This window comes from Chenopodium album, chromosome 14, assembly GCF_948465745.1.
Source record: "Chenopodium album chromosome 14, dcCheAlbu1.1, whole genome shotgun sequence".
In the NCBI taxonomy this organism is placed as follows: domain Eukaryota; kingdom Viridiplantae; phylum Streptophyta; class Magnoliopsida; order Caryophyllales; family Amaranthaceae; genus Chenopodium; species Chenopodium album.
The window spans coordinates 51,470,034-51,496,740 of NC_137847.1; the positions used below are offsets into that span (position 1 = coordinate 51,470,034).

Sequence of the window (26,707 nt, forward strand, 5' to 3'; positions counted from 1 at the left end):
GAAGAATTAGTTCATGTTGTTGGGCTATTTTTATCATTTAAATTAACCATATTATTAATTAATTAATTACTTATTTTATTAACAATGATTAACATTTGTCTGATGAATGATGATCCTATATCTATTTTGCCATTTGGTGCTACTCTGATCCAACATCTGTGATATGTTCCAACTTATAAGAAACTAGAAAGTTTAAGAGCAATTTAGAAACGATTAGGGGTGTTATGAGACGAGACAACTCGCGAGTAACTCGAGTTCGACTCGGTCAAAACTCGACTCAAGTGAGCTCGACTCGAACTCGAGATTGACTCGAAATGTTAATGAGTCGAGCTGAGTTGATCATTACTCGACTCGAAAGCTCGTAAGAAGCTCGAATTCTTTCATATTATATTATATATAAAAAAAATAAAGATATTTTGATAAAAAAAAAAAACTTTTATTTTAGATTATACATTAATAATAAAATTATTTATGTACTCTTAAATGACAAAATTAAAGAGAATGAAAAGATGTTAAAGAGAATGAAAAGATGTTATACAAAATCGAGAGTTTTACTAAGACAAATCAAATTGCAAGCTACTCGAGATCAACTCGGTCAAATTCGGTCAAACCTCGACTCGGTCAAAGATCGGTCAAAACTCGACTCGGTCAAAGATCGACTCGATTTGTCAACGAGTCGAGTCGAGCTACCCCAAACTCGAACTCGACTCGCATCATAAGCACCCCTAGAAACGACTTTTCAATTTACTTAGTTTTTTTGATTCATATGAGCCACAAGGGCGGGTACAACGGGGGGCGGGGGAAATTCCAGCATATGCTGGGGGCAAGGATCAATCCCGTAACCTCGAGGTTACGAGATGGGAGTGCTACCATCAGGCCAACTCCACATCCTCTTTCAATTTACTTAGTAAAATTATAGGAAAAATTGATTTATAAAAGTATATATATTATGACGAATACAATAATATATTATACAATAACATTTAATTTATTTTTATAATTATTAATATAATTAAGTCAAAACCATTATATTAATAGTGAAAAAGTCAAACTTAAATAAATATGGAGGGAGTAATCAATTTTTGGTACGGATGATAGGAAATTCAATATATTAAGTTGTTAAATGAATTGAGATATAAATGGTTAGATAATACTCCCTTCATCCAAAGATAATCTTTACATATAATACTCCCTTCAACCAAACATAAACCGTACACATTCTATGTATTTCCTTTGTAGTTTTTTAAATGCATCAATTTAACCAATACATTTGTCGAGATGTAGCTTTAACCATTAATATCTTTAATTGTATATTAGTAAAAATTGTAACAAAATTATATTATGAAACTAGACATTATGACTAATCTAATGATATATTATGTAATAACATTTATTTTTGTTTCAAAAAAAAAATGTAATAACATTTATTTATTTTATAGAAGTGGAATAATTAAGTCAACCATGATATGTAAATAGTGCAAAAGTCAAAGTGATACATTAAAAAAAAATAACGGATGGAGTAGTTTTGAATGTTCACAAAAAATCTTGTTGCTACTTATAATGGAATGTTTATTTACTTATTAACTCATGTGATCATATGCCTCCTTCACTACCTTTCTTTCTCTTACTTTTCACTCCATGTCTCCACTTTACTCAATTCCTTAATTAATACACGTATCCAAAACTTAATAAGAAGATTATATGTAAGTAAAGGAAATATTACAATAGGTAGTAAGCTAAAGATGACCTTAATTTTATTTATACTTCATTTATTCTCTTTTAGCTAAACATTTTGACTTTATTTCACACATGCAAATACATAATTTCAATCATTTACACTCCGTATCTCTAATTATAAAATGTTATCATTCGAATTCAAAGTTTGAGTGGTTCAATAAGTAAACGTTTGATCTTGTTCTTTGTATCACCATCTTGAACGCTAAAACCATCTCCTTTTTTATATATGAAATGGCATACTCGTGCAGTGTTTATAACAAGATTCACAAATGTTTGCTGCTTTGAAGTCGGACTGAGTAACTCCATGTTGATTTTACTCCAAGCACTGTCAATTATATCTTTCATATGCTCCCTAGCTATCTCCTCTGTTACACCCGCATCTACCATGTAACACATGATGGATGAATGTGCGTCACCTCTCTCAAGTTCCGCCTATTGAAAGAGAGAAATACAACATAAAGTCAAGCTCGAATTTTTTCATATTACATAAATTTAAAGGTATGTACGTTTCAAAATAAAAATTCCACATTAGTACGTGTACACAAATGAAAAAATTTCATCTAGCCTAATAGTTGTTACGTTTTTGTTAGCCTTTTAGACTCATAAAATTCTGTAAGATACAATATAGTCTGGGTGCCTATTAAACACTAGTATGCGCTATTTTATGGCCTGTTACCTTACAGATCGGCCTACCTTACAGCTGAGGCCGATCTGTAAGGTACAACAAGTTTAAGTTTCTTCGTATAAACAATAATTTAGCTCAATTCTTTGTACTTACTGCTGAAGTTCCTTGATCATTCAAGAGTCGAATGATTAACGACGAGTAATATATGAGATCTTGACTGTCATCCCACTTATCATTGAGCTCCTTTGATGTACAATCAGCTGTGCAGAGAAGAGCAATAAGGGAAAGCAAAGGACCAGAGGAAGAGATCCATGCTGAATTCAAATAATCGTCGAGTGATGGTATATATCGCTTCTTGTACCACCAAGCTTCCCTAAGCAGTGCTTTGCAAAAATCAGCCCACTAAAACAATGAAAACATATCTGTTGATGAGAATTGAGAACTCGAGTTTTCTTATATAAAGTAGCGATCAAATGTAGTGCAGAAAACTTACGCTGGATTTTAAGAAAGGCGATATGTCGTTCCAGCCTTTAGCTTTTTGGATATCAATAGCAATTTCATTAGTAGTTCTTACTAGTGCCTGGAAGCAAATCTTCATGCACTCTGGAAGTTGTTCGACTTCTTCAAAATCCCATCTAAAATGTGATACATATATTAGAAATAGCAACGAAAAGTGGCGGATCAAGTAAAAATAAATTTGATAAATTTTAAGGGTCATTTATTGAAAAATAAGCAATTTTTATAGGAAAAAATAAAATTATGGATGATTCTATGGTGTCATTCTTTAAAAAATGACACCATAACATGACGAGGTGTCATGTTATGATTGGTCCATTTTTGATTTATTTTAAAATACCTAAATATACTATACATGTATGTATAATTGTAAATACATGTATTTTTTTTTATAGAATATGTAATTATAATTTTTAAAAATCTATTTTTAACTTAATATAATCTTTTTTAAAAATTTAATTAGAATTACAATTTAGTATAAGAATAATTCATCATTGTTCTTCATTCCGACCACAACTCCGACCAAAATTCCGACCACAGTTCCGACCAAAATTCCGATCACAATTCTGTCCAAAACCCCATCCAAATTCGGGTATGAATTTTGTTTAGGGTTTGATTGATGATTTTGATTAATGTAAAAATCACTTTATTTGATAGTTTTGAGATGGAAAAAGCCTTAGTCATGTGTAATATGATGATGTGAAATGCTTAATTTCAGTTTTTTTTAACATCAATGTATAACGAGGGTTTGCTCTTCAATTTAGAATTCGAGTTTTTTTTTCCCCGAACTATTTGATCTAGAATTGTCTTTTGCGATTTTTGTAACATGTTTGTGATTAGGTAATTACCTGTATTTAGTTAGGTCATTACCTGTATATATTTAGGTCATTACCTTAAAGTTTTAGTTATAATTAATTAGGTTATTACTTGTAGTTGGAATATGCTTGTGTGTAAGGCATTCATTAGTACTCGTAAGTTTTTGTCATTAATTAAAAATCAAGACATTCATATGAATTTTTATGCTACTCGTATAACAAAAAAATAATTTAAGGAATTTTTATTATTATTTTTGCAAAAAATATATATGGTATCATTATCTTATTGTATATTGAAAATAATATTTAAAAAATTTTTATCATAACATTTTAGCAAAAAATATTTATAGGATTATTATCTTATTATTTTTTAGAAAAAAATATTTTTGAAATCTTGGGCATATAAATTAGTGGCTATAATTTTGGGATATTCCTAAATATTGATGGGATTGTTTTAGCTCTGCTTTTGACAGGTATTAAAGATGCTATATCAATCTTTCCTATATATATTTGCAGAGTTTTCTTATTTGAAAATTGTATTTCTATTTAAATTGTTAATTTTATATAATTGTGTATGTGTATGTCTGTTGATTATATTTAGGAAACCAAATATTATTATATTAAAATCTATTCAAATGTCACCCATAAATCGCTTGCTATCTTAAATTCTTCATAAATGATTTTTTTAAACGGAAAACGAAAAATGAATGGAGTTTTTAGAACAAAATTTATGAGGGGGTTATTAAAAAAAATAAAAATAAAATCAAAAATCGAATTAAAGTATTCAATTTGATCTAATACTATGTACTTATGTTATGACCTATAATAGCAACGGTTATTACCTTAATTAGTACAACTAAATTCTGATTTGTTGAATTAAAATTAATACATTATAGCTAATAAAATGACATTTAAGAGAAAATTTAAGAAAAATATAAGAAAAACATATATAAAATGAAATTAGTTTCAGTCGGCATCATTCAAAAGAAAATGTAAGAAAAATATACGTGATCTACGTAACTAGTTAAATAAAATGTATGTTACATATAAATCTAATCTGAAAATTAGTTTGCCATTGGAGTTGGATTGGAGTAGGGCTAATGTTGATTAATATATGTGATCTATAATATTATTAATTTAAAAAAGCACGAGTATAAATGAACAAATAAAGCCGATCAATAACTACTCGGGTTCAAGCTCGATCGGTTGAAGCTTGTTCATGTTCTCATATAAAATCTCGGAATCGTGCATGTACTCGCCTAACTAAAATGAACATGAACATAACCAAGGTAATATTCAGCTTAGTTAATATACACCTCTATGAATTGAACAAGCATATCCATTAAAGCTTAGCCATTACTCCCATTATGTCATAATACTTGCAAAACTTTTCATTTTCATCCATTTAATAATAATTGCAATATTTCTTTAATTCGTAATGACCTATAATTACTTTCTATTTCTATCAACCCCACTTAGGGCCTGTTCTTTTACTTCAGTTCAGCTTCAATCAGTTCAGTTCAGTTCACTTCACTTCAGTTCAGCTCTAATCAGTTCAGTTCAGTTCAATTCAGTTCAGTTTGGCTCAATTTAAAAAATGTGAACAGGCCCTTAGATTATTTTTAATTAATACATTTCTTTCTCTTACTAACAATTAAATATATCTCTAGTAACCATATTTTATATCAAATAATTCTCCTTCTAGTCACAACCCTATAAAGGCTATAATTTTCCGAAAACTTTTAGCCAACCCCACCGTTGCGATTATTATGAAACATATGGAGTATTTATTTTCTAACAATATATAGGTACGTAAATTATAGTATAGTGTGAGAAAGTATATATCATAATCTAATATTTTGTCACTTTCATATTATAATAAGCTTAATACCAAAATTTTAAAAACACTATTTTCCTATGTATTGACTAAACGTAGTTTAAGTTATTACCTAATCCACAATAAAGTTCGAGAAAATTTAATTACATTTATAGGATCAAACCAGGGTTGCGAACAAAAAAAGAATGCGACCACTTCATCTTCTACAAACTTGATACTCCTTGTTCTTTGACAAAATTGCACAATTTGAATCCACATAAAACATATTTCGAACCATTGAAAGAATACTTCTTTATTTACAAATACTTATGAACAATATCAATTTTCTAACAATGTATAACTATATTACATTTTTTTCCCCCACAAAATATAAGTATATTATGTTATAGTGAAAACGTATATCATAATTTAAATTTCTGTCTAGTCCATAATATAATAAGGTTAATACCATAATTTTAAAAAGATTGTTTTCTTATGTCATGACCAATGATAGTTTAGGTAATTACCTAACCCACAAACAGCTTCGAGAAAACTTGAGTACATTTATCAGATCAAACAGGGGTTGCGGTAGTTAAAAACATGCGACTAACTTCATCTTCTACAAACTTGACACCCTTTGTTCTTTGAAAAAATTGCACAATTTGAGTCCACATATATCATATTTTCGAACCATTTAAAGCGGAATTCGTCATTAGCAAATAATTATAAATGCGATTGTTGTTGAGATTTTTGTATGAACGTAAACCTAAAATCAAAAAGTGCAAAAACACAAAATGCAAAAAGACAATTGTTTTCGAAATTTTATCACGATTATAGCTGGGATATGCGAAATTATCAACAATTAACATTGAATTCGGGACTGGGGGGCTAATCTAAGGTATGATTGATGAACGATGATGAATGATGAACGATGAGCGATGATGTACGATGATGAGTGATGAGTGATGATGAACGATGAACGATGATGAGTGATGAGTGATGATGAACGATGAACGATGATGAGTGATGATGAAGATGATGAACGATGAACGATATGATAAACGATGACGAAAAATTTTGACGTAGATGAGGAGTGAATTTAGTTTTATGATTTATAAATTATAATTTTAATTATAAATTCGAAAATTATTTTTATTATAAAAAAGTTTTTCATATTTTATAAATATGTATTTCTAAAAAAAAATACATGTATTAAAAACAATACAAAAAAAATACATTTTTAATACATTATGGGCATTAAAAATAATTCAGATTAATAAGAAAAATACTAAATACGGCCCAATCAGATTTTGCCACATCAGCAAATTGTGGTGTCATTTTTAAAGAATGACATTGTAGAATTTTTATAAAATTATATATAAGATTTTTTTTATTTTTTTGTTTCATGTTCAAGTGGAAAAAGTAAAATTATATATAAGATTTTTTTTTTTTTTTTTTTTTTGGTTTCATGTTACACTTTCATCCGCCACTGGTAACGACTGATTATTACGAGTAATAAACAAACTAAAAATGTCATTAAACATTGCCTAAAAATGGTTAAAATTGACTCAAAATATGTAAGAATTTAACCTTATGTGCCAATGTTTATTACTCCGTATCAGGTAAAAAGTTACGTATTTTTAGCTAGGAATGATGATTTATGTAGCTATATCGTCTACGTGTGTACGTACCAGTCTGAACATAAGGCCGTGTCTTATAATATATAGGTTATTAGAGATATTTATAAACCAACCTCTCCACAAAGGCCGTGTCTAATAATATATAGGTTATTAGAGATATTTATAAACCAACCTCTCCACAATTCTGGTGAAACACTCTAGCTCTTCCAAAGAACCATATATATCATACGCATCATCAAGAACAAGTACAAAAGTTACAACTTTTGTAAGGCATTTTCTGAGAAGTGAATGTTGTGGTTCACACGCGACACCAACTGTCCATAAGAAACTCTCAACTAATCGATCTCGTGTGAAGCTAATGTTTTCTATAAGCCCAAGATTTTTCCACCACCTGAAAACACGGAAAAGATTAGGAGTCACTTAAAAAGTACGATTTACAAATGTCAACATTAATGTTTCTACTGTCACTATTTATGTCTCACGACATTTAAAAATAGAGGTACTACACGCTAATATTATTATTATTATTATTATTATTATTATTATTATTATTATTATATCCTTACCGCGACATTTCTTTGAGATCTTCTAAGTGCATGGCTTGTACAATGTTGAAATTTAGCTTAGCTATTAGATTCTTATTATCTTTGAGTTCATAAACACGAATTTGGCGGGTGACATCAAACCACAATACTCTCCTATGGCATGGAATTTCTGAGGCAAAAATAACATGTTTAGCAAGGTTAACATCCATGTCGAAATAGTTGTCTGTGAGATACTTTTGGGAAAAAGCCTTAGCCTTTTCCATCAGCTCTTCGCCGTCCACAGCTAGGTGACAAGCCTCAAACAGCTCAAGGATGCCTCTAATGTCGAATTTTGAACTCGAGTTTTCCTTGAGGAAATCCATCTCACCAATGAAATCGACAAACATTTCTGAGAAATCAAACAATTCAGTATATTAGTACTTTTATTATCGATTTTTTAGTCTTAACTCTTAAGGTTTAGGATGCAAGGATTCATCACCTTGTGAAACGTTATAGCCATGCTGCCGAAGAAGCCTAAAACTTAGTGAAGTACCTAAGATATTTTGTTCAAAACAAGCATTATTATTGTTGTTCAAATTAGAAACCATGGAATCAAGGGTGTCCGTGATTTCCATGTGTAACACGTTGGACAAACCGAGCTTCCTAATGGTTTCGACTATGTGTGGCTTCGACAACTCTGGTGCTTCACTCAACATATGCATAACCTTAACTTTAAGCTTCTCTGCACGTTCTCTGTATTTTCTTTCCTGCATTAAAAAAATTCTTGTTATTGTGGATTATGTAACCAAAAAAAAAAAAAAAAGTTAAACTGCCAAGTTAAAAGGCGATGAATTTTGACCCGGGGCATGTTATGTGACATTGACAGTCTAATAACTCGAACCTAGTAAAAAATGAGTACTATAGCTATATACGAAAATATAAGATCATCTAACTAAAACGCGAATATATATAGATTATGTATCATGTCTCACGTACTGTAAATTCACTTGTAAGGGACTGAACAAAATCATAGCTCCAGATGTTTGGCTTATAATTAGCACTTCGTCGTTCATGTGTTATGCCACATGAATCCGATTTCATCTCATAATTTGGCTGGTTTAACTGGTTTTGGGTATAGTTTGTGTTATTCATGTTGGCTCACTAGTAATGTAGATATTAATGTGTATATTGTGCAACTTGATCTTGGACCTTAGAAACTGTGATACTTCTAGTTTATATAGGCAACAAAATTACTGAAATACGGAGTAATTATCTTCGGATTTAGATATAAATATCAGAATTTGAAAATTCAAGCTATTGTGTACACCACATATTTTATGCTACATACACGAGGAAAGGACACATTCTCATTTATGTTGTGTGTCTGACCAGTGACCAGTGACCAGTGACCACAAGGTGTATACATCATGTTTGTGACGTCGTGTAAATTTGCATGGAAATAGAAAGAGATTATTATAGTCCCTTTGTTATTAAAAGGTTGATTACATATATATGGAAAAACTTAACGAGTGTTAAGAAATAAAAGGTTGGCCGAGTGTAAGAAAAAAAAGTGGATAAAGTTTAGAGTGTAAAAAAACTAAAAAAAGTGTAAATTGTGTGAGGTAAGTAGGTAAAAGTGTAAGACAGTAAATAAAAGGAATAAAGTAGAGTTAATAAGTTGAACTTTGGATAATATACATCGAATTCATAACCAACAAAAGTTGACTCGAGTGGTAAACAATTTGATGTCGTTTAAAGAAGCTCTCGAGTTCGAGCCTTATCGAATGCAGAAAACTCTTGTTGGAAGGCTCACCCACTACTCCACTATAAGCCAAGATGTGCAACCCGGGTCAGATCCGAATATAATCGGAGCTAAGCTCCGGTGAACCAGGTGGGGTAAACTCAAAAAAACATAGAGTTCATAACTTGAGCATTACCTAAATAATCCCTTTATATATCCTTAATAGAAGAGACCTTTATAGGTAAAAAAAAGTAGTAAAATTATTAGAATAGTATTGGGATCTAAAATAAAAGCTAACATAATACTTCGTACATATAGAAGAGAATTGGGATCTAAAATAAAAGCTTTGAGTAACATATATGTCATCAATTATCAAAGATACAGAGTAATTATAAAGTACTTCCTCATTTTTTTTATAGTTGCAACACTTTTTTTTCACGCTTGTCGATGCATGTTTTGAATCGTTAATATCTTTGACTACCAATATGAAAAATTATAAATTTAGACATTAAAATTGTACAAATCGATACGAATTGAATCTAACAAGATCTCACATGACTATATTTATATTTATGTATAAATCGTCAAAATTAGTCAAAGTGAAACACATTAATAGTGTAAAAGTCAAACTGTTGCAACTATAAAAAAATTCAGAAAAAGTATTACATTAGAAGGTTTGTAATTACTTTGAAACAAAGGAAGTCTTCTATGACACCACATATTTTTTAAGGTTAAAGAAAAAAAGCTTTGTAAGTACGTATATACTATATAGTAGCCAAAAATGTTATTACCATTACCATTGTAATTAACCAGGATTGTTATTACAAAGACATAGTTAAAAAAAAGTTATATACACCTAGGTACAAAATGCATTAAGGTTATTTTTTTATTCGATGATTAAATCAACTCTCATTTAATCATTAAAATAAGAAGAAAAAAAATATATTTATACACCGTATATCCGAGTGCATATAATATAATAACAACCACAACAGACATGGTCAACAATTAGTTACATCAAAAAGCTATAGGTATTCGGTACCTTGTTTCTAGCTAGTAAATAATAATTCATGCATAGAGACAAAATTAATACTGGTAGCACAAGTGTGAAGTGTTCATATCTTCTTTTTTTTTTTCTTTTTCTTTTTTTTTTTCCCCTGTAACTAGCATGTAATATGAATCTATGATCATGCAATTCACGTATGCACTTCAAAAAATGGTAGGCTAACTCAGATTAGATATTAATATATTATACTAGAGGATTAGAAAACAATCAAAACAAAACATGTATGGAGTACCATTAATGAGCAAAAAACCCTACACATAAAGGGGACCATTTTGCTCATTTATAACATGAACACAACAATAACAAACTTTTTACAAACAAAAAGGACCAATCGGATTTAGACTAAGCTAGTTAAGGTACATTTTACTCGTAGATTGGTAAGACGAATGGGTCTACCATGGAGATAGAGAATGATTATTCAACATAAACCTCTTATGCAAGTTGACATATTAACTATTACAAATTTACATTTCAAAGTAATTCATATTACGTACTTTTGTTAATAAACACGCAAAATATGATCTGGTACAAATTCAACGCTAAATGGTTAGAAAACCTTTACTTACAAAAGATACCATTTTCTTCATTAATAAGGACAGCATAAATAGTACTTAATAGAAGAGAACTTTATAGGTCAAAAAAGTAATAAAATTATTAGAATAGTATTGGGATCTTTAAAATAAAAGCTAACATAATCATAATACTTCGTATATATAGAAGAGAATTGGGATTTAAAATAAAAGCTACGAGTACCATATATGTCTTCGATTGTCAAGATACAGAGTAATTATAAAGTATTACATTAGTCATTAGAAGGTTTGTAATTACTTTGAAATAAAGAATAAGTCTTTTATGACGCCACATATCTTTTAAGGTTAAAGAAAAAGGCTTTGTATGTACGTATATAGCAGCCAAAAATGTTACTACCATTACCATTGTCAATAACCAAGAATGTTATAACAAATGCATAGTTGATAAATTTTGTATAAATCAAGACGTAAGATGTACAAAAGTTAATTTTTGCTCATTCAGTGATTACATGAGCAAATATATATATATACTTCGTATATATTTGTGCACCATACATTCAGATATATATAACATACTACCTCCGTTACATATTAGTTGCAACTTTTGCCATTTAGGGGTGCTACCTATTAGTTGCAACTTTCTTTTTCTTTCTGTTTTTGGTAAATTTTTTAGGCCAAATTTACTTCTTTACCCTTACTAAAAAAATCATAATCTCAATTACATTTTATAATGTGACCAGATTATACCATTTAACCAACATCATTAATTTAATGATTCCCACCAAATATCTTCTTCCACTTATTTATTGACCAACCAACTTCATTGAATGATTCAAACCACTTCACATTTATTTCCAGATTTGGGGAAAATTGAAAACCCTAGTTCATCTAAGTTCATCCTCTTACTCCTCCATAGCTTTCTCTCTCCGTCCTCCATGACTCTCTCTCACCTTCCTCCATGAATTTCTCACTCCTCCCTCCATTTAACCCACGAAATCTGTACGCCTACCTCAACAAACCCACGCAATTTCTCCAGATCTTGACCAATTGAGCACGATTTCCTCACAAATTGCCAATATTTTGTGTAAACTTCACGAATTCAGCAGATTTATTCACGAATTCAGCAAATTTCTTCATGAATTCAGCAGATTTTGTGTAAACTTCACAAATTTCCCAGATCTCTTCACGAATTGAGCAGATTTCTTGACGAATTTAGCATATTTCTTCACGATTTCAGCACGAAATCTCTTCGACTACCTCAACAAACCCACACAAACTTTAATTGTGCACGAAATCCTCTAAAAAACCCACAGATCTACACTTTAATATGGTGAATTTGAAGCCCCTATGTGACGCAATCTTTGCGAGTGATTGTGATGAAGAAATGGCGCTCCTTGTTAAGTGTATTGAGTCCATTGAGCAGGGCACTCCGTGGGCGTTAAATTTGTACATTCATAACAAAGGTCGTGACATTTTGAGTGAGAAATCGCTCGAAGCTTTGCTTGAAGTTCTCGGCGAGGTGGAGGATGAAAAAGCGGAACAACAAGCCGCTGTCGCATTGCAGTTGGGGGCAGAAAAGGTGACTGATGGTCGTGTTGTTGATGGTGGGAATTGCTCCTCGATGAAGGATAAAAAGACTGAGGGGAGCGGTTCCGGTAAACGAAGGCAGCCGTGGCCTCGAAGGGCTAGACTACGTTCTAAGAGGGCTAAAATATGTGTCCCCGATGAAGAAGAAGCTGCGGCTATGCCTTCTCCTCCTGCCTCTGCTGGTCTGAATTCTGAGAAAGAAAAGGTTGGATCGGGCCTACTTGTGAATGAGGACGGGGTTCAACTATCTACCACTGTAACAATTATAAGCATAAACCTTATCTTTTTGTTTCATTTTTCTTCTTAATTATAAGCATCCTTATCATTATTGTTGGTTATATTGTTGGATGGTTGTGTGTTGGAGGTTGTTTGTGTATGCTGAATATGGTTGCCAGCGGCTTCTAGTTGCTGGCCAGGGGATGTTGGTTGTTGTTTGCTGGTTGTTTGTGTATGTTGAATATGATGCTTGTTCTTTGCCTCGAAATGTTGTTTGGTTTGTTGAAGATGGTATTCCCTGTTATGTAGTCCCTCTTTATGTTGCATGTTCTTATAATGTTGCCTCTGGTTGCCTATTTGTTGTTGTAGTCCCTCTTTCTTTGTTGCCTTGTTGCCTGTGGGGGTGTAATGTGGTTGATGGATGATGACAAATGCTCTTTTCTATCATGTTTGGGCCATGGCCTCAATGATAATTTTAGATGAGAGACCACTGAAACTAGAGTGCCTTAATTGTTGTTAACTTGAGTCCCTTAATTGTTGTTTGTAGAGTCCCATGTAAACGTGACTAGCTACCATGCCCTAAATCCATAGGATGAAGGGACTCAATTGATTTATGTATGGCATGTAAGAATTGCTCCAATTGTTTTAAATGCAATAGTTGTTGAGGTAACTTACATGATGCCATAATATGTGATTAAAATATTGACCCTCTGATGGATAATTACAATCTTCTGCTCTGAATGTGTAAATACTCCGTAGAAGAAACAACAAAATACACAATGCGATCCACTTACCCAAAAGTCATTTAATTCATTAATCCCATAAGTTTCATTACATCAAGGTTTAGCAAAAGTGTTCCCCTAATTCATAGGCTTCCCAATACATAATAAGCAATAGCATTTCACTAATTAATAGGCTGCCTAGATTTTGCATTTCATTACATTATTTACACATAACCAACTAGATTTTGCATTTTTCATACCATTATTTACACAAAAGGGTGGTTAGGTGTGGCAGCCTATTCATAAGTTACTTACCTTAGTCTGCATCCACCTCAAGATGGTTGTCTTCATGTCCTTGTCCCTCATTTCCTACTGGTCTGAATCTGTCATTTAGGAACTTCACTCCTTGCTCCACTAATTCCTGGCTGACTTCTAAAATATCTGGTAATGACCCTAGATTCTCAAGCCTTTGTTTCTTCATGTGTGGTATCTTGTAATTGTTGCCCCCTTCTTTCTTTAGAATTTCCACCATGCATGACTGTAAAGTGATCCAAGTATACTTGTTCACCATTGGATCAAAGAATTCATAAGCCTCTTCAACTCTTTCAATTAATTCATCGATGTTTTTTGGGAATGAATGGTATTGAAGAGATTGAATAGCCCGAAATAGGCCTAAATCAAGCACATTCAGATCAGGAGATTGTGGTGGTTGGTATACTAGCTTGATGTTGAACCCATTCTGAGTTAATGCAGCCTGAAACTCATCATCAGTTGGTATTTGGTGAGGTCGGGCGTTGTCCCATTGAATGGTTATGTTCTTGCTTTTCTGTGGTGGCCAATTTTTTACTATTGCTGGAATAACCTTGTAAAGAAGCATGTTCCTTATGACTTCTTTAGTTACATGCTGGTGTGCTTTTGTTTCCCAAGTACCTGATGCTCTGTTCTTGCTGTTTTTTTTTGCCCTTTGTTGGTAAGTAAATGGAAAAATTCCATACTTACCATCATGGAGCATTTCACCATTTCTATGAAATAATGGTTTCGAAATAAGTCCCATAAACATGGCCTTTATCTTGAATCTCCTTGACACTTGACACATGTAAGGTTCATCTTCTTTTGCCAATAAGTAGAACCTCCTTGTCTCTGGACTGAGATAAAACCATTTTTCGTCTATATGAACAGCATGTTCCATTGACACAAATGTTGGATCTCTAGGGGGAATGGCTGGTTGAATATGTGAAAGAACCCACCTAATTCTTTGAACCTTGTGATTGTCTGTCAACTTTGGACGGTGAGTAGCTGTGTGAGTTCTTAATATCCCCCTTTTTTTCAGCCTATGTACTGTGACATGACTGATTTTTAAGGCACTTGCGTAGCTTCTTTCAGTTGTCCTCAAATACAAAGGGACTGATTGGAGTAATTCAATTGAGTACACTCTTGGTTTTGGCCCTGTTCTCCCAAATTTTTTTGTTCTGACATCAACCACACCCCCTTCCTGTCTTTGTTTCAGCAAATCTTGAAAAATTCTAGTGATTGTTGACTTGTGCACACCATATTCTACTGCAAGTTTTGCTTTATATCCTCTTGGTAGTGCACCATCTGTTTGTTTTTCTAACATGGCATCAACAATCATTCTTTTTTCTGTAAGAGTAAGCTCTGGCCTCTTCCTTTTGTTCACATTTTGATGTTGTTGATTATCTGTTTGTGCTTCTGTCTGTGCTTCTGCTTGTGCAAACATCTCTAACATGAACTCTTCTTCCATTAAAATCTGATTAATGTTGTAAAAGTCATCATCATCCATTGTTGCTATGCTTCTGTTTTCCTTACAAATGCAGAAAAAATGAAGTGAAACTTTGAAGATGCTGGATTTACGGAAGGGAAGATGATTAAAGGCTGGAGTTGCAAGAATTGTTTTGGGTTTTTTTTTTTTTTTTTTTTTCTAGTGGGTCTGTAATAATTTTAGGGACATTGTGTTTAATGGAGGGAGTCAGAATTTTGTGAACTTCATTGAATGAAGGGGTCTGTAGTTCTGTACCTATGTATTTATATGGTCTCCTTAATTTAAGTGGAAAATTTGGAGGGATTGTTGTTTAAATTTGGTGAAAAATTTGGACGGAGGGAAACTTTCTCTCTCCTGAAAATTCTGGAGGGAAACTTTCCCCCTAAAAAGTCTGTACAGATTTCCCTCCCCCAATTAATGAAAATCTGGTCCCCACTTTCTCTCTCCTCAATGTTTAATTGCTTGCATTTACTCACTTAATTTTAGCTTACCAAATTTTGTCTAGGAGTCCGCGAAGTTGCCAAAGTTGCAACTAATAAGAAACGGAGGTAGTAATAAGGACCACAATCCACATGGTCAATGATTAAGGTTACATCAAAAGGCTATAGGTACGTTGTCTCTTGGAAATAATTCATGCATAGAGACAAAATCAATACTGGTAGCACAAGTGAGAAGTGTTCACATCTTCTTCTTTTTCTTTTTTTTTTTCTTTTTTTTTCCTGTGACTAGCATGTAACGTATGCACCTCAAAAAATGATAGGCCAACTCAGATCAGATATTAATATACTGGTATTATACTAGAGGATTAGAAAGCATGTTTCGAGTACCATTAATGAGCAAAAAAACCCTACATATAAAGGGGACCATTTTGCTCAATAACATGAACACAACAATAATAATCTGAGGAAAAAGGATTGGAGGTTGCTGCTACTGGTAGTTTCTCATGTCTCCCGTTTAAGAAACATAAAGGAATTGGTACTGCTTCTCTAACTGGTTCTTTGTCTGAGGGCTCGGTGGCCGCCCGTTCAAGGCCACCAAGTGACAGATGAAGATTGTGGCTTGGAACTGTAGGGGTTTGGGTCAAGCGGACTCCCCTAAAGCTCCTTACATTACGTCTTTAGTCCACTCTTATGGTGTTAATATTGTGTTTTTAGCTGAAACCATGGTGTCTGTAAATTCTGTCATGCATAAGTTGTCTTCCTTGTCATGTTCAGGCTTTGTGGGTATTGATTCGGTAGGTCTTAGTGGTGGGCTTTGTGTGTTCTGGTTTACCCTAGTTGTGGTGGATCCTATTTTGGTTTCTCCGCATATAATATTATGTCGAGTTGTGGAGAATATGGTTATAAAACATGTCCTCTTTTTATATGAAGCTCCTCAAGTTTCTGACCGTATGACTGTGTGGTCGGAAGTTTCTGATATTTTGGCTACGTATCCAAATGTTGTGTTAATTGGAGATTTTAACCAGGTTGAATATTTATCAGATAAGGTAGGAGGTAATCCAGATATTCCTGGCCGTCATGATTTTATACAATAGAAACTGGACAATGGGTTACTTGGTATTCCGTTTTCTAGACCGTCTTTCACTTGGACTAATGGGAGATTAGTTATGGACCCCACTTTTGAGAGATTATATAAAGCATATTGTAGGGAATATTTCAAGCATCCCATACTTGAACCCCACTGTGATCATACATTTAAACATGGTGGCGTCCAAAGGGAAGGAAGGTAGAGTAAAAGAGTCGCCAACAAGTTTTAGGAACTTGTAAACCGTTCACAGGGTGAAGGTTACACCCCTTAATGATCCAGGAGATCGTTAACTCCAATAGGTCTGGAACCATAACTGGAAGTTCGGGGATAAAGGTACAAATCCAACCTAAAAGAGATTGAACCTGCCCTAAATAGGCCTCCACTTTATTCTTCTCGTATTCATGTGCGCTTTCTGACTAACATACAATCAATAGGTTAACCTTAAACCTGTTTAATCTATGTTGGTTGAATATTAATGCACAAACAAATCTATTATTGGCGATCACTTGAATTATAATCATATTAGCCTAACTAAGATTATTAATTATCTTATTAAGCGTGATTACAAGTACAAATTCCCTTTAAACCTGCATAAAAGGCATGATCAAGCAATAAAATCAAATAATAATATAATATCAAGCAACATAATAACAATCATCATCATAATAGTAATATTCTCAATCTCAAAGCATAATAATATTAGCAAGATCCTAGGCATGATATTAACAAGATTAATAACAAATCCTAGCATGTCACTAAACAATAAAGATCAAAACTTTATTCCTAGCATGATACTAACATGATAGAAGGAAAGAAATAGGAAGCATCATACATGACATTAGAAATATTAGTTAACCCTAAACATGATACTAGGAATCAAAAATAATCAAAGCATGATTTCTATATCAAAATAACAACAATTAAAGCAATTACTTACTTTGATGCCTCGTATCTCTTTCTAATAACAAAATACACACGTTAGTAACTTCAAGGAAAATAATCAATCAAACAATTAATTTAAATAATTGAAATAATGATTTGGGACCAAACCCTCAGAAATTATCAACCTTTCACGTCTAGGGCGAAGGCAACTTCGAACTTGGCTAGGTGTGTCTAGAACTTGTGTATGTGGAATTTTGTAAGAGGGAAGGTTTAGAAAAATAATAGAGAGAGAAAGCTTCTAGCTTTTAGAGAGAGAAAAGAGAGAGAAGATTGTGAATTGTTGATTGTTGATGAATGAAAACAGGGAGATACGACCCCTATTTATAAAAAAATAGTCCGGAAACAAATCAAGTCCTATTCGGAATAAAACTGGCATCTGTCGCCAAGCGACAGACATCAGCGCCAGGCGACAGACATTGTCGTTTGGGGCTAATTAAAAGATAAAACGCGCTTTTGTACGGAATCCTCTTCTTAATATGATTAAGCAGCAAATTCCGTGTTTATCAAATTAAAATCCGGTTTATCATAAAACACTTATTTTTTTAAAAAAATAAAACTCTTTAAAAATATAATTACTAATCCTAATACTATTAGAATTAAAAAGAACCTTCTAGATTATTCTAGAGGATTAAAATCAATCCTAATAACTTTAGGAATAATAATTAATAGGCCCTCCTCCAGATCATTGGGCGGCATATAAAATTCATTTCGAGCTCAATTTAGTTTAAACCATAACTTCCTCATTATTCATCGGTATTGGGCTTATAATATATCATTGGAAAGCTCTTTTCGAGCCCAATCCAACTACACTATTATTAGACCCTCATCATGGACCAAACTAAATTGGACTGACTATTTTCATAAATAGAGTAAGAAAAAGAAATTTTTTTCAAAAACAGAAAGAGAGATATTTCCCTAACTTATAAAAAGTAGAAAGTTGTTCTTATAAATAGTGCACGGACTTTTATACCCTTTAAAATGTTATTTTACCTTTATACCCCTATTAACCCTTCAAAATGTGTTTTACCTTTGTACCCCTATTTGTAATTTTGTATTCCAACAGTCCAACTTCAAATTATTCTTACCCGTCTACATTTCCTTACACATTTGAGCTTTCTCTCCTCCACTCCATGACTCCATCTCTTGAAAGCTTTTAACTTTCTCTCTCCACACTATCTTTGCCATTTCCAAGTACTAAATTCCACACCTTTGTTCACCACCTTCCCAAAATTTCCAAATCAAATTGTGGCCAAAAAAAATTTGACAATACCAATATATAGCGGAAAAGGAATAAATAACGAGGACCTTTTCACGGTCGATGGTTTGGAAACGGGAACGCTGAGGAAGGGGGCCTCGAGAAAGGAGAGGGGGAGGCGGTGGAAGAAGGCGGCCGGATTTTCTGGGAGCAAAGTCCATAGATTTAAAACAGGATTATCATTAAGTTAAGAACATTCTACTATGGATTTTGAACTTCACAACCTGTAATGATAGGATCACACTGGAATTCTATCAAAGATCATTATTTTAGCATATGAGCAATTCATCAGTGTAAGATAAGATTAATTTCATAATTTAGTCTGGACTTGAATTTAGTCACTATACACTATACAGGACTTCTTAAGTCTAAGAACTCATTGATTAGACTGGACTTGATAGGTGGATATAGGCTGCTTTAGTATAATATATATACATATCATGTACGGTTGGGCATAAGTGTGTGAAGGAATTGGTTGTTTTGGTTTCATCTAGAAGGATTGTACTTTTAAATTAGAAATGAACTCATTGATTAATATTGTTAGCCTCTGTGATGGATGAAATGAACTCATTGATTAATATTGTTAGCCTCTGTGGTGGATTAGAAATTGGTCGTTTCAGTTTCATCATTTATGATTCTTTCTCTATTTCGTATTGTACCACCGCAATTAAGTAATGCTAATATCAAAACTGTGAAAATAAACAAACAACAATTCTAACATTTGTTCCTTTTCTGCATTATCATTGAAAAACCTAAGAATTATATTCTAATGTAACTCTACATAGTATTCCAATTAAAAGAATCACCATATACAAATAATAAAAATAAAGATTTTTTTCAATATACGAGATATTTCACACGTAACATTCAACTTAGCACGACTACTATAGACACCCAAATGTGTCTCCCCAAAACCAAATCCGGTGATGAATACTTTTCACGTCAAATCATAATCGAATGAAGTGAAAGTGTGGAAAGTCTGGTGTTGCGGTTAGTTTTTATTTCTCTTTTTTCTCTCTGTTTTCGAAAACCTATTTTATGAAAATAGTCAATCCAGTTTAGTTTGGTCCATGGAAAGGGTCCAATAATAGTTTAGTTGGATTGGGCTCGAAAAGAGCTTTCCAACGATATATTATAAGCCTAATTCCGATGAATAATGAGGAAGTTATGGCCAAAATACTAAACTGGGCCCGGTTTGACCTTTATATGCGGCCCAATGATCTAGAGGAGGGCCCATTATGATTTATGATTCCTAATGCAATTAGGATTGATTATAGTCTTCTAAAATCTTCTAGAAGGTTCTTTTGAATCTTAATGTGATTAGCATTGATAATTGAGTTTTATGAGTTTTATTTTAAATAAAATCACAGTTTTACCCCTCATACGCTTAATTTTATCAAAATATGAAAACGTGTGAAAAACTGCCTGCAGCGCCGCACCACAGGCTGTTGCCTGGCGACAGGGGCTATTGCGGCGACAGCGTCGTGTTTTATTCCTTTTCGAACTCCGATTCCTTTTTTATCATATTCCGGACTGTTTTCATTATAAATAGGGTCCTTAGACCTCCGTTTTCAATCATCTACAATCTACAACCAACTCTCATCAAGAATTTCTTGATACTTTCTCTCTCTTTCTAAACCAACTTTTCACAAACAAAATTCCGCATTCACAAGTACTAGACACACCTAGCCAAGTTCGAAGTTGTCTTCGCCCTAGACGTGAAAGGTTATAATTTCTGAGGGTTTGGTCCCCAATCTCTATTTCAATTATTTAATTTAATTGTTTGATTTTATATTTTCCTTGAAGTTACTAACACGTGTATTTTGTTATCAGAAAGAGGTACAAGGCATCAAATTATGTAGTCTTATTGCTCTATTCTTGTAGAAAGCATGTTTATTATTTATTAATTCCTAGTATCATGTTAGGATGTTATTATTGTTTTCTAGTATCATGTTTAAGGTGCTTCCTATGCTTTCTAATATCATATCGATATCATGTTAGTATCATGCTAGGGCTAAAGCTTTGATCTTTAATGCTTAGTGACATGCTAGGGTTTGTTATTAATCTTGTTAGTATCATGCCTAGGATCTTGCTATTATTATGCTTTAGCGTTATTATGATTATTATTATTATTATGTTGCTTGATATATTATTATTGTTATTGCTTGATCACACCTTTTATGCATAAGGGAATTTGTACTTGTAATCACGCTTAATAAGATAATTAATAATCTTGTTTAGGGATAATATGATTATAATTCAAGTGATCGCCAATAATAGTTTTTATTTGTTCATTAAATTCAACCAACATAGATAAACAGGTTTAGGGTAAACTTATTGATTTCATGTTAGTCAGAAAACGCACATGAATACGAGAAGAATAAAGTAGAGGCCTATTATTAGGGCAGGTTCAATCTCTTTTAGGTTGGATTTGTACCTTCATCCCCGAACTTCCAGTCATGGTTCCAGACCTATTGGAGTTAACGATCTCCTGGATCGTTAAGGGGTGTAACCTTCATCCTGTTAACGGTTTACAAGTTCCTAAAACTTGTTGGAAACTCTTTTGCTCTAGCTTCCTTCCCTTTGTACGCCACCATGCTTAAGTGTATGATCACAGTGGGGTTCAAGTTTGGGGTAATGCTTGAAATATTCCCTACAACTACAAACAAACAATGCTTAAGCAATAGAAATATATACCTTTACCGGTCTTATATTCCTCCATGTGAAGCGCAAATACAAGACAAGTAAAATTAAGTTGCAAAGGCTAGTCATTCCGCGCGCAACGCGCGCGTTGGCTGCCCTAGTTAAATAAAAAACATCCACATCACTAGACTTTTCACACTTTCACCTCGTTCGATAATCAAATGACGTGAAAGGTATTCATTAGTGGGTTTGGTTTTGGGGAGACACATTTAGGTGTCTACACATATGCTACTTCCCACTGGCTTCAGGATTGGCCGGCTACCTCAGTTCATCACCAGCCCATTTTATTTTCTGATCACGCGGCTATTATTTTATGTGACAGTTTGCCTTCTGGTAGATGTAAACGACCTTATAGAATTGAAAACTGGTGCCTACGCTCTATGGATGTTGCTACTGTGGTTCAGACTATTTTTGTAGAACATATCTCTGGATCTCGCATGTTTTCCTTATCAAAAAGGCTATGTGTTCTTCGTCATCGTCTCCTAGCTTGGTGTGTTTCTCATAAAAAGGCGTGGGGCATTTATTGGAAAGCTTTGGTTGCGGATGTCACTAATGCTTCTTTTAATCTTGAGTCTCGGAGTAGTCGTTGTTTGTTTAACACTTTTAGGATGGAAAAGATTAAAGAAGCTCAGGTGGCGTTTCTTTTTTGGAGACAACGAGCAAAACTAAAGTGGGATGCGATTGGTGATGAGCATACTCGATTCCTTTTTTCTACAGTTCAGGCTCGTCGTCGGAAGAACATTATTCTTGGTCTTAAGGACAATGACGGTTCTTGGGTTTCAGATACGGGGGGCATTCACTCTTTGGTTCTGGATATTTACAGGTCACTGTATAGTGGGCAATTAGATCTTCCTTCTGTTTCTCAATTCCCTTGGGAGTCCCTTAACCTTCCTACTTTGTCTGACAGACATCGTCAGTCCCTGCTAGTTCCTTTTTTGGCTGATGATATTAGGTAGGCGATGTTTAGTATAGCTGATGAGAAGTCTCCTAGTTCTGATGGTTTTACTTTGGCTTTTTTTAAGACCTATTTGACAGAGGTGGGTGATCATGTTGTGAAGGCTATCCAGTAGTTCTTTTTTGCTCATGGCTATTTACTTAAGGACTGGAATCGGACTTTCTTAGTTTTGCTTCCTAAAGTTGATCACCCTGAACTTGTTTCTCAATTTAGACCGATAGGACTCTATAATGTCATTTATAAATGCATAGCTAAGTGTCTGACTTGTCTCCTGCATTGGATTCTGCCAGACATTGTTTCGGATTTTCAAAATGTCTTTGTACCTGGTAGGTTGATGTCTGATAATTGTCTGATAGTGCATGAGATCTTTTCATTTATGAATGCTTCCAAGGCTAGGAAACGTTTTTATGTGGCCCTAAAGCTTGATATGAATAAAGCTTATGACAGAGTTGAGTGGGATTTCCTGGGTTGAGTTCTTCAGGTTTTTGGTTTTCCTCCCTACTGGGTTCATCTGATTATGCAGTGTGTTTCTACGGTCTCTTATCAGGTGCTGGTTAATGGTTCTCCTACTAAGGGTTTTTGGCCTCAGCGTGGTCTACGTCAAGGAGATCCTCTTTCTCCGTACTTGTTTGTTTTATGCATGGAGGTTCTTTCGGCGATGCTTCGTAAGGCTGAATTTGAAGGCCTTTTTCAGGGTATTAAAATTGCAAGGGGGGCTCCTTCCATTTCACATCTGTTCTTTGCTGACGACTCCTTGTTATTCTTCCAGGTCTCTCCTCTTGCGTGTGAACAAGTGTTGAATGTGCTTTCTGCTTTCTGTGATATTTCAGGTCAAATGCTTAATTTTCAAAAGTCGTTTGTCAAGTTTAGCCCTAATACGCCTGAGGATTATCGAGCTTATCTGTCTGGTTGTCTGAAAATGAGGTCTGAATCTAGATTGGGCTCTTATTTAGGGCTTCCTGTTGATTTGGGCCGTAGTAAATGCTCTAATTTTGGGTTCCTCTTGGATAAGGTGGCCAAACGACTAGAGGTCTTTGCTGCTCTACATCTTTCGCCGGTGGCCAAGCTTATTATCATTAACTTAGTGCTCATTGCCTCCTTTAATCACATCTTATATGTGTTCAAGATTTCTAGTTCTATATATTCTCGAATGGATAATTTACTAGCCAGGTTTTGGTGGAAGTCTTCTTCTTCTAGTTCTTCGTCGTTGCTCCATCTTCCAAAGGGTTTAGGAGGATTAGGAATTCACAGTATTGCCCCTTTTAACTCTTCATTGTTAGCTAAGCAGAGTTGGCGGCTCATTCAATGCCCTCAGCTATTAGTTTCTCGGCTTTTGTTTGCGAAGTATCCAGCTCTTCGTTCCTTTGACTCAATCTCGACTTCTCTTCCATCTTAGGGTTGTCGGGGTCTTATTTAAGGGTTGTCCTCGCTGTCGAAGGGTCTGTTTTGGAAGGTTGGTTCAGGTTCCCGAGTTCGTATTTTGGAGGATTCTTGGGTGCCGAGGGGACCGGTATATTTTAAAGATCTTCCAATCTCGGCTTCTCGTCCATCTTGGGGTTGTCGGGGTCTTATTTCAGGGTTGTCCTCGCTGTCGAAGGGTCTGTTTTGGAAGGTTGGTTCAGGTTCCCGAGTTCGTATTTTGGAGGATTCTTGGGTGCGAGGGGACCAGTATATTTTAAAGATCTTCCGTCCGAGTCGGTTCGTCCGACTCTTGTGTCTTCTTTATTTGATTAGCGTTCTTACGCATGGGATGCTACTATTATTCACAAGCTATTTGATTCTATCTCTGCTGCTAGAATTCTTTCGTTAGATCGGCCAGTGCGATTAATGGATGATTTTGTTTACTAGGGACGGCGTTTTCTCAACAAAATCTGCTTATGCCCTTCTTTGTGAGCCTAGGGTCATGTTCGGTATTCAATCTCAAATCTCTCCAGCATGGTGGAGGATGTTCTAGGCTTTACCAATTCTTCCAAAGTGGAAAATCTTTGGTTGGAAATTGCTACATGATGCTCTTCCTTTGGCAGTTGTTCTACATTCTCGAGGCTTTCCAGTTGATCCAGTTTGTGCCTTTTGTCATGTGGATGTGGAATCTGTATCTCATACATTCAGAGATCGTCCTATTATTTACGGTCTTTGGCTATCTGGAGCTTTGGGCATTAATAGGGACCTTATGCAGTTTCCTCCGTTTAGTGTTTGGTTCTCGAGTATAATTTCTCATTTTTCGTCGTTGAAGTATTGGAAGGGTATTGCTTCTTTATTTGCTCTTCTTTGGACAATTTGGATTTCTCGTAATCAATTGAGGTTTAGGAATGTTGTTTGGTCCCCTAGGACAATCGTTGATTTAGCAAAAGATTGGTTTCTTCGTAGTATGCAATCTCTAGATTTGAAGAGGTCTTCGCAGTTTTCCTGTTTAGGTCGTTTGGAGGCTAGGCAGGATGTCCATAGGCTTTGTCTATAGGGGTTACCTTATATTTCTCCAACAGTTTGTTTGATTATAGATAGGGCTTAGGATTGTTCTACTTATAGGGCTGGAGCAGGCTGGATAGTTCGTGATCTTCATTCTTCTGAGGTACTAGGAGGTGGTTGTCGGGCTTTTATGGCAGGTTCAGCGTTGCAGTCTGAGCTTCGGGCCTATGCCTGGGGTTTGGAGTTTGCTATTCGTAAAGGCTTTTTGAAAATCCGGGTTTATACAGATTGTGTTGCCCTCCTTACTTATCTTCCTCCGTCTAGTTCAATGGACATTTCTGCTTGGTGGCTCATTCAGGAGTTGTGCGCTTCAGTTCAATCTTTTTTGGTTTGCCAAGTTCAAAAGGTTCCTCGTTTGTAAGTGTCTCTTGCTCACTGGTTAGCTGGTTGTGCTAAGCGTCGTCAATACTGTACTTTCTGTTTTAGTGGTTTGTTGACAATTGTTATTTTGTTTTTATTATTATTTTCCCTTCTCCTTTTCTTCGCTTGGGGATTTAGAGAAGGAGGTTGTTGCGTTGCTGAAGCGAATTCAAAGGTTCTCGACGACGCAAGACATTGGGATTTGTGCTGCAGCTCATATATTCACTAGGGTAGGTTTTGTTATAACTAGAGGAGTGGGGGCCCAGATTGTATCTCGGCTTCCCACTAATTTATTGTAGGTTGTATGACTTTTGTTTTTGATAATAATAATAATAATAATAATGTCGTGCTCTGCTTGTTCGAGGGTTTTTGCTGGAGATATTTTCGGTGATCACGCGGTGTCTTGTGCTGGTATTGTGGGTATTAAACATCGGCATAATGTCGTTCGGGATACCCTTGTTGATGTTTGCTATCGTTCTGGGATTTCGGCGAGAAAGGAGGTTGACATTGGGTTGGCTGGAGGGAACGACGAGGCCCTCAGACCTGCGGATGTGTTACTTTATTCATGGGATCGTGGTCGCGATGTCTGTGTTGATTTGACAGGGTCTTCTCCCTTGACACAGTCGGGGCTATCTGACTTTATTCCTGGGCGCGTTGTGGCTGATGCTGCTCATCGGAAGCGGGTTAAGTATGAAGCTCGATGTCAGGTGATTGGATATGGTTTCATTCCCTTCTCCTTTTCTTCGCTTGGGGAATTAGAGAAGGAGGCTGTTGCGTTAGTGAAGCGGATTCAGAGGTTCTCGTCGACGCAAGACATTGGAGCTCGTGCTGCAGCTCATATCTTCACTAGGGTAGGATTTTCTATAGCTAGAGGAGTGGGGGCCCAGATTGTATCTCGGCTTCCCACTAATTTATTGTAGGTTGTATGATTTTGTTTTTGAGATAATAATAATAATAATAATAATAAATAATAATAATAATAATAATAATAATAATAATAATAATAATCTTTTTACAAACAAAAAGGGCCAATCAGATTTAGACTAAGCTAGTTATGGTACTTGTTTGTAGATAAATAAGATGAATGGGTCCACCTTGGAGAGAGAGAAAATAAGGATTCAACCATAAACCTCTTATGCAAGTTGAAATATTAAAAAATACAAACTTACTTTCCAAAGTAATTAGTA

The 26,707-nt window shown here is 34.5% G+C and overlaps 3 protein-coding genes across 3 annotated transcripts; 1 reads left to right on the plus strand and 2 right to left on the minus strand.

The window, feature by feature from the left end:
- Positions 1-1,875: 1,875 nt before the first annotated feature.
- Positions 1,876-8,856, minus strand: LOC145579516 (alpha-farnesene synthase-like). The gene is made up of 7 exons (XM_081636756.1): positions 8,670-8,856; positions 8,173-8,440; positions 7,716-8,082; positions 7,322-7,540; positions 2,856-2,997; positions 2,516-2,764; positions 1,876-2,169 (listed from the first exon to the last, which is right to left on the minus strand). Exons 1-7 carry the CDS (start codon positions 8,823-8,825, stop codon positions 1,876-1,878), a joined length of 1,695 nt encoding a protein of 564 aa, XP_081492882.1. The 5' UTR covers positions 8,826-8,856.
- Positions 8,857-13,851: 4,995 nt separating this feature from the next.
- On the minus strand, positions 13,852-15,333 carry LOC145578300 (uncharacterized). Its single transcript, XM_081635644.1, has one exon. It carries the CDS (start codon positions 15,331-15,333, stop codon positions 13,852-13,854), a length of 1,482 nt encoding a protein of 493 aa, XP_081491770.1.
- Positions 15,334-16,357: 1,024 nt separating this feature from the next.
- Positions 16,358-22,695, plus strand: LOC145578301 (uncharacterized). Its single transcript, XM_081635645.1, has 3 exons — positions 16,358-16,805; positions 19,393-19,456; positions 22,062-22,695. Exons 1-3 carry the CDS (start codon positions 16,358-16,360, stop codon positions 22,693-22,695), a joined length of 1,146 nt encoding a protein of 381 aa, XP_081491771.1.
- The last annotated feature ends 4,012 nt before the right edge of the window (positions 22,696-26,707 follow it).

Coding starts and splice junctions, on each gene's coding strand:
- LOC145578301 (XM_081635645.1), top strand. CDS start 16,358: ATGAAGATTGTGGCTTGGAACTGTAGGGGTTTGGGTCAAGCGGACTCC. Junction 16,806..19,392: donor TTTATCAGATAAGGTAGGAG/GTAATCCAGATA, acceptor TACACTATACAG/GACTTCTTAAGTCTAAGAAC. Junction 19,457..22,061: donor GGTGGATATAGGCTGCTTTA/GTATAATATATA, acceptor TTTATGTGACAG/TTTGCCTTCTGGTAGATGTA.
- LOC145579516 (XM_081636756.1), bottom strand. CDS start 8,825: ATGAATAACACAAACTATACCCAAAACCAGTTAAACCAGCCAAATTAT. Junction 8,083..8,172: donor TGGCTATAACGTTTCACAAG/GTGATGAATCCT, acceptor TTGATTTCTCAG/AAATGTTTGTCGATTTCATT. Junction 7,541..7,715: donor GATCTCAAAGAAATGTCGCG/GTAAGGATATAA, acceptor CCGTGTTTTCAG/GTGGTGGAAAAATCTTGGGC.
- LOC145578300 (XM_081635644.1), bottom strand. CDS start 15,333: ATGGATGATGATGACTTTTACAACATTAATCAGATTTTAATGGAAGAA.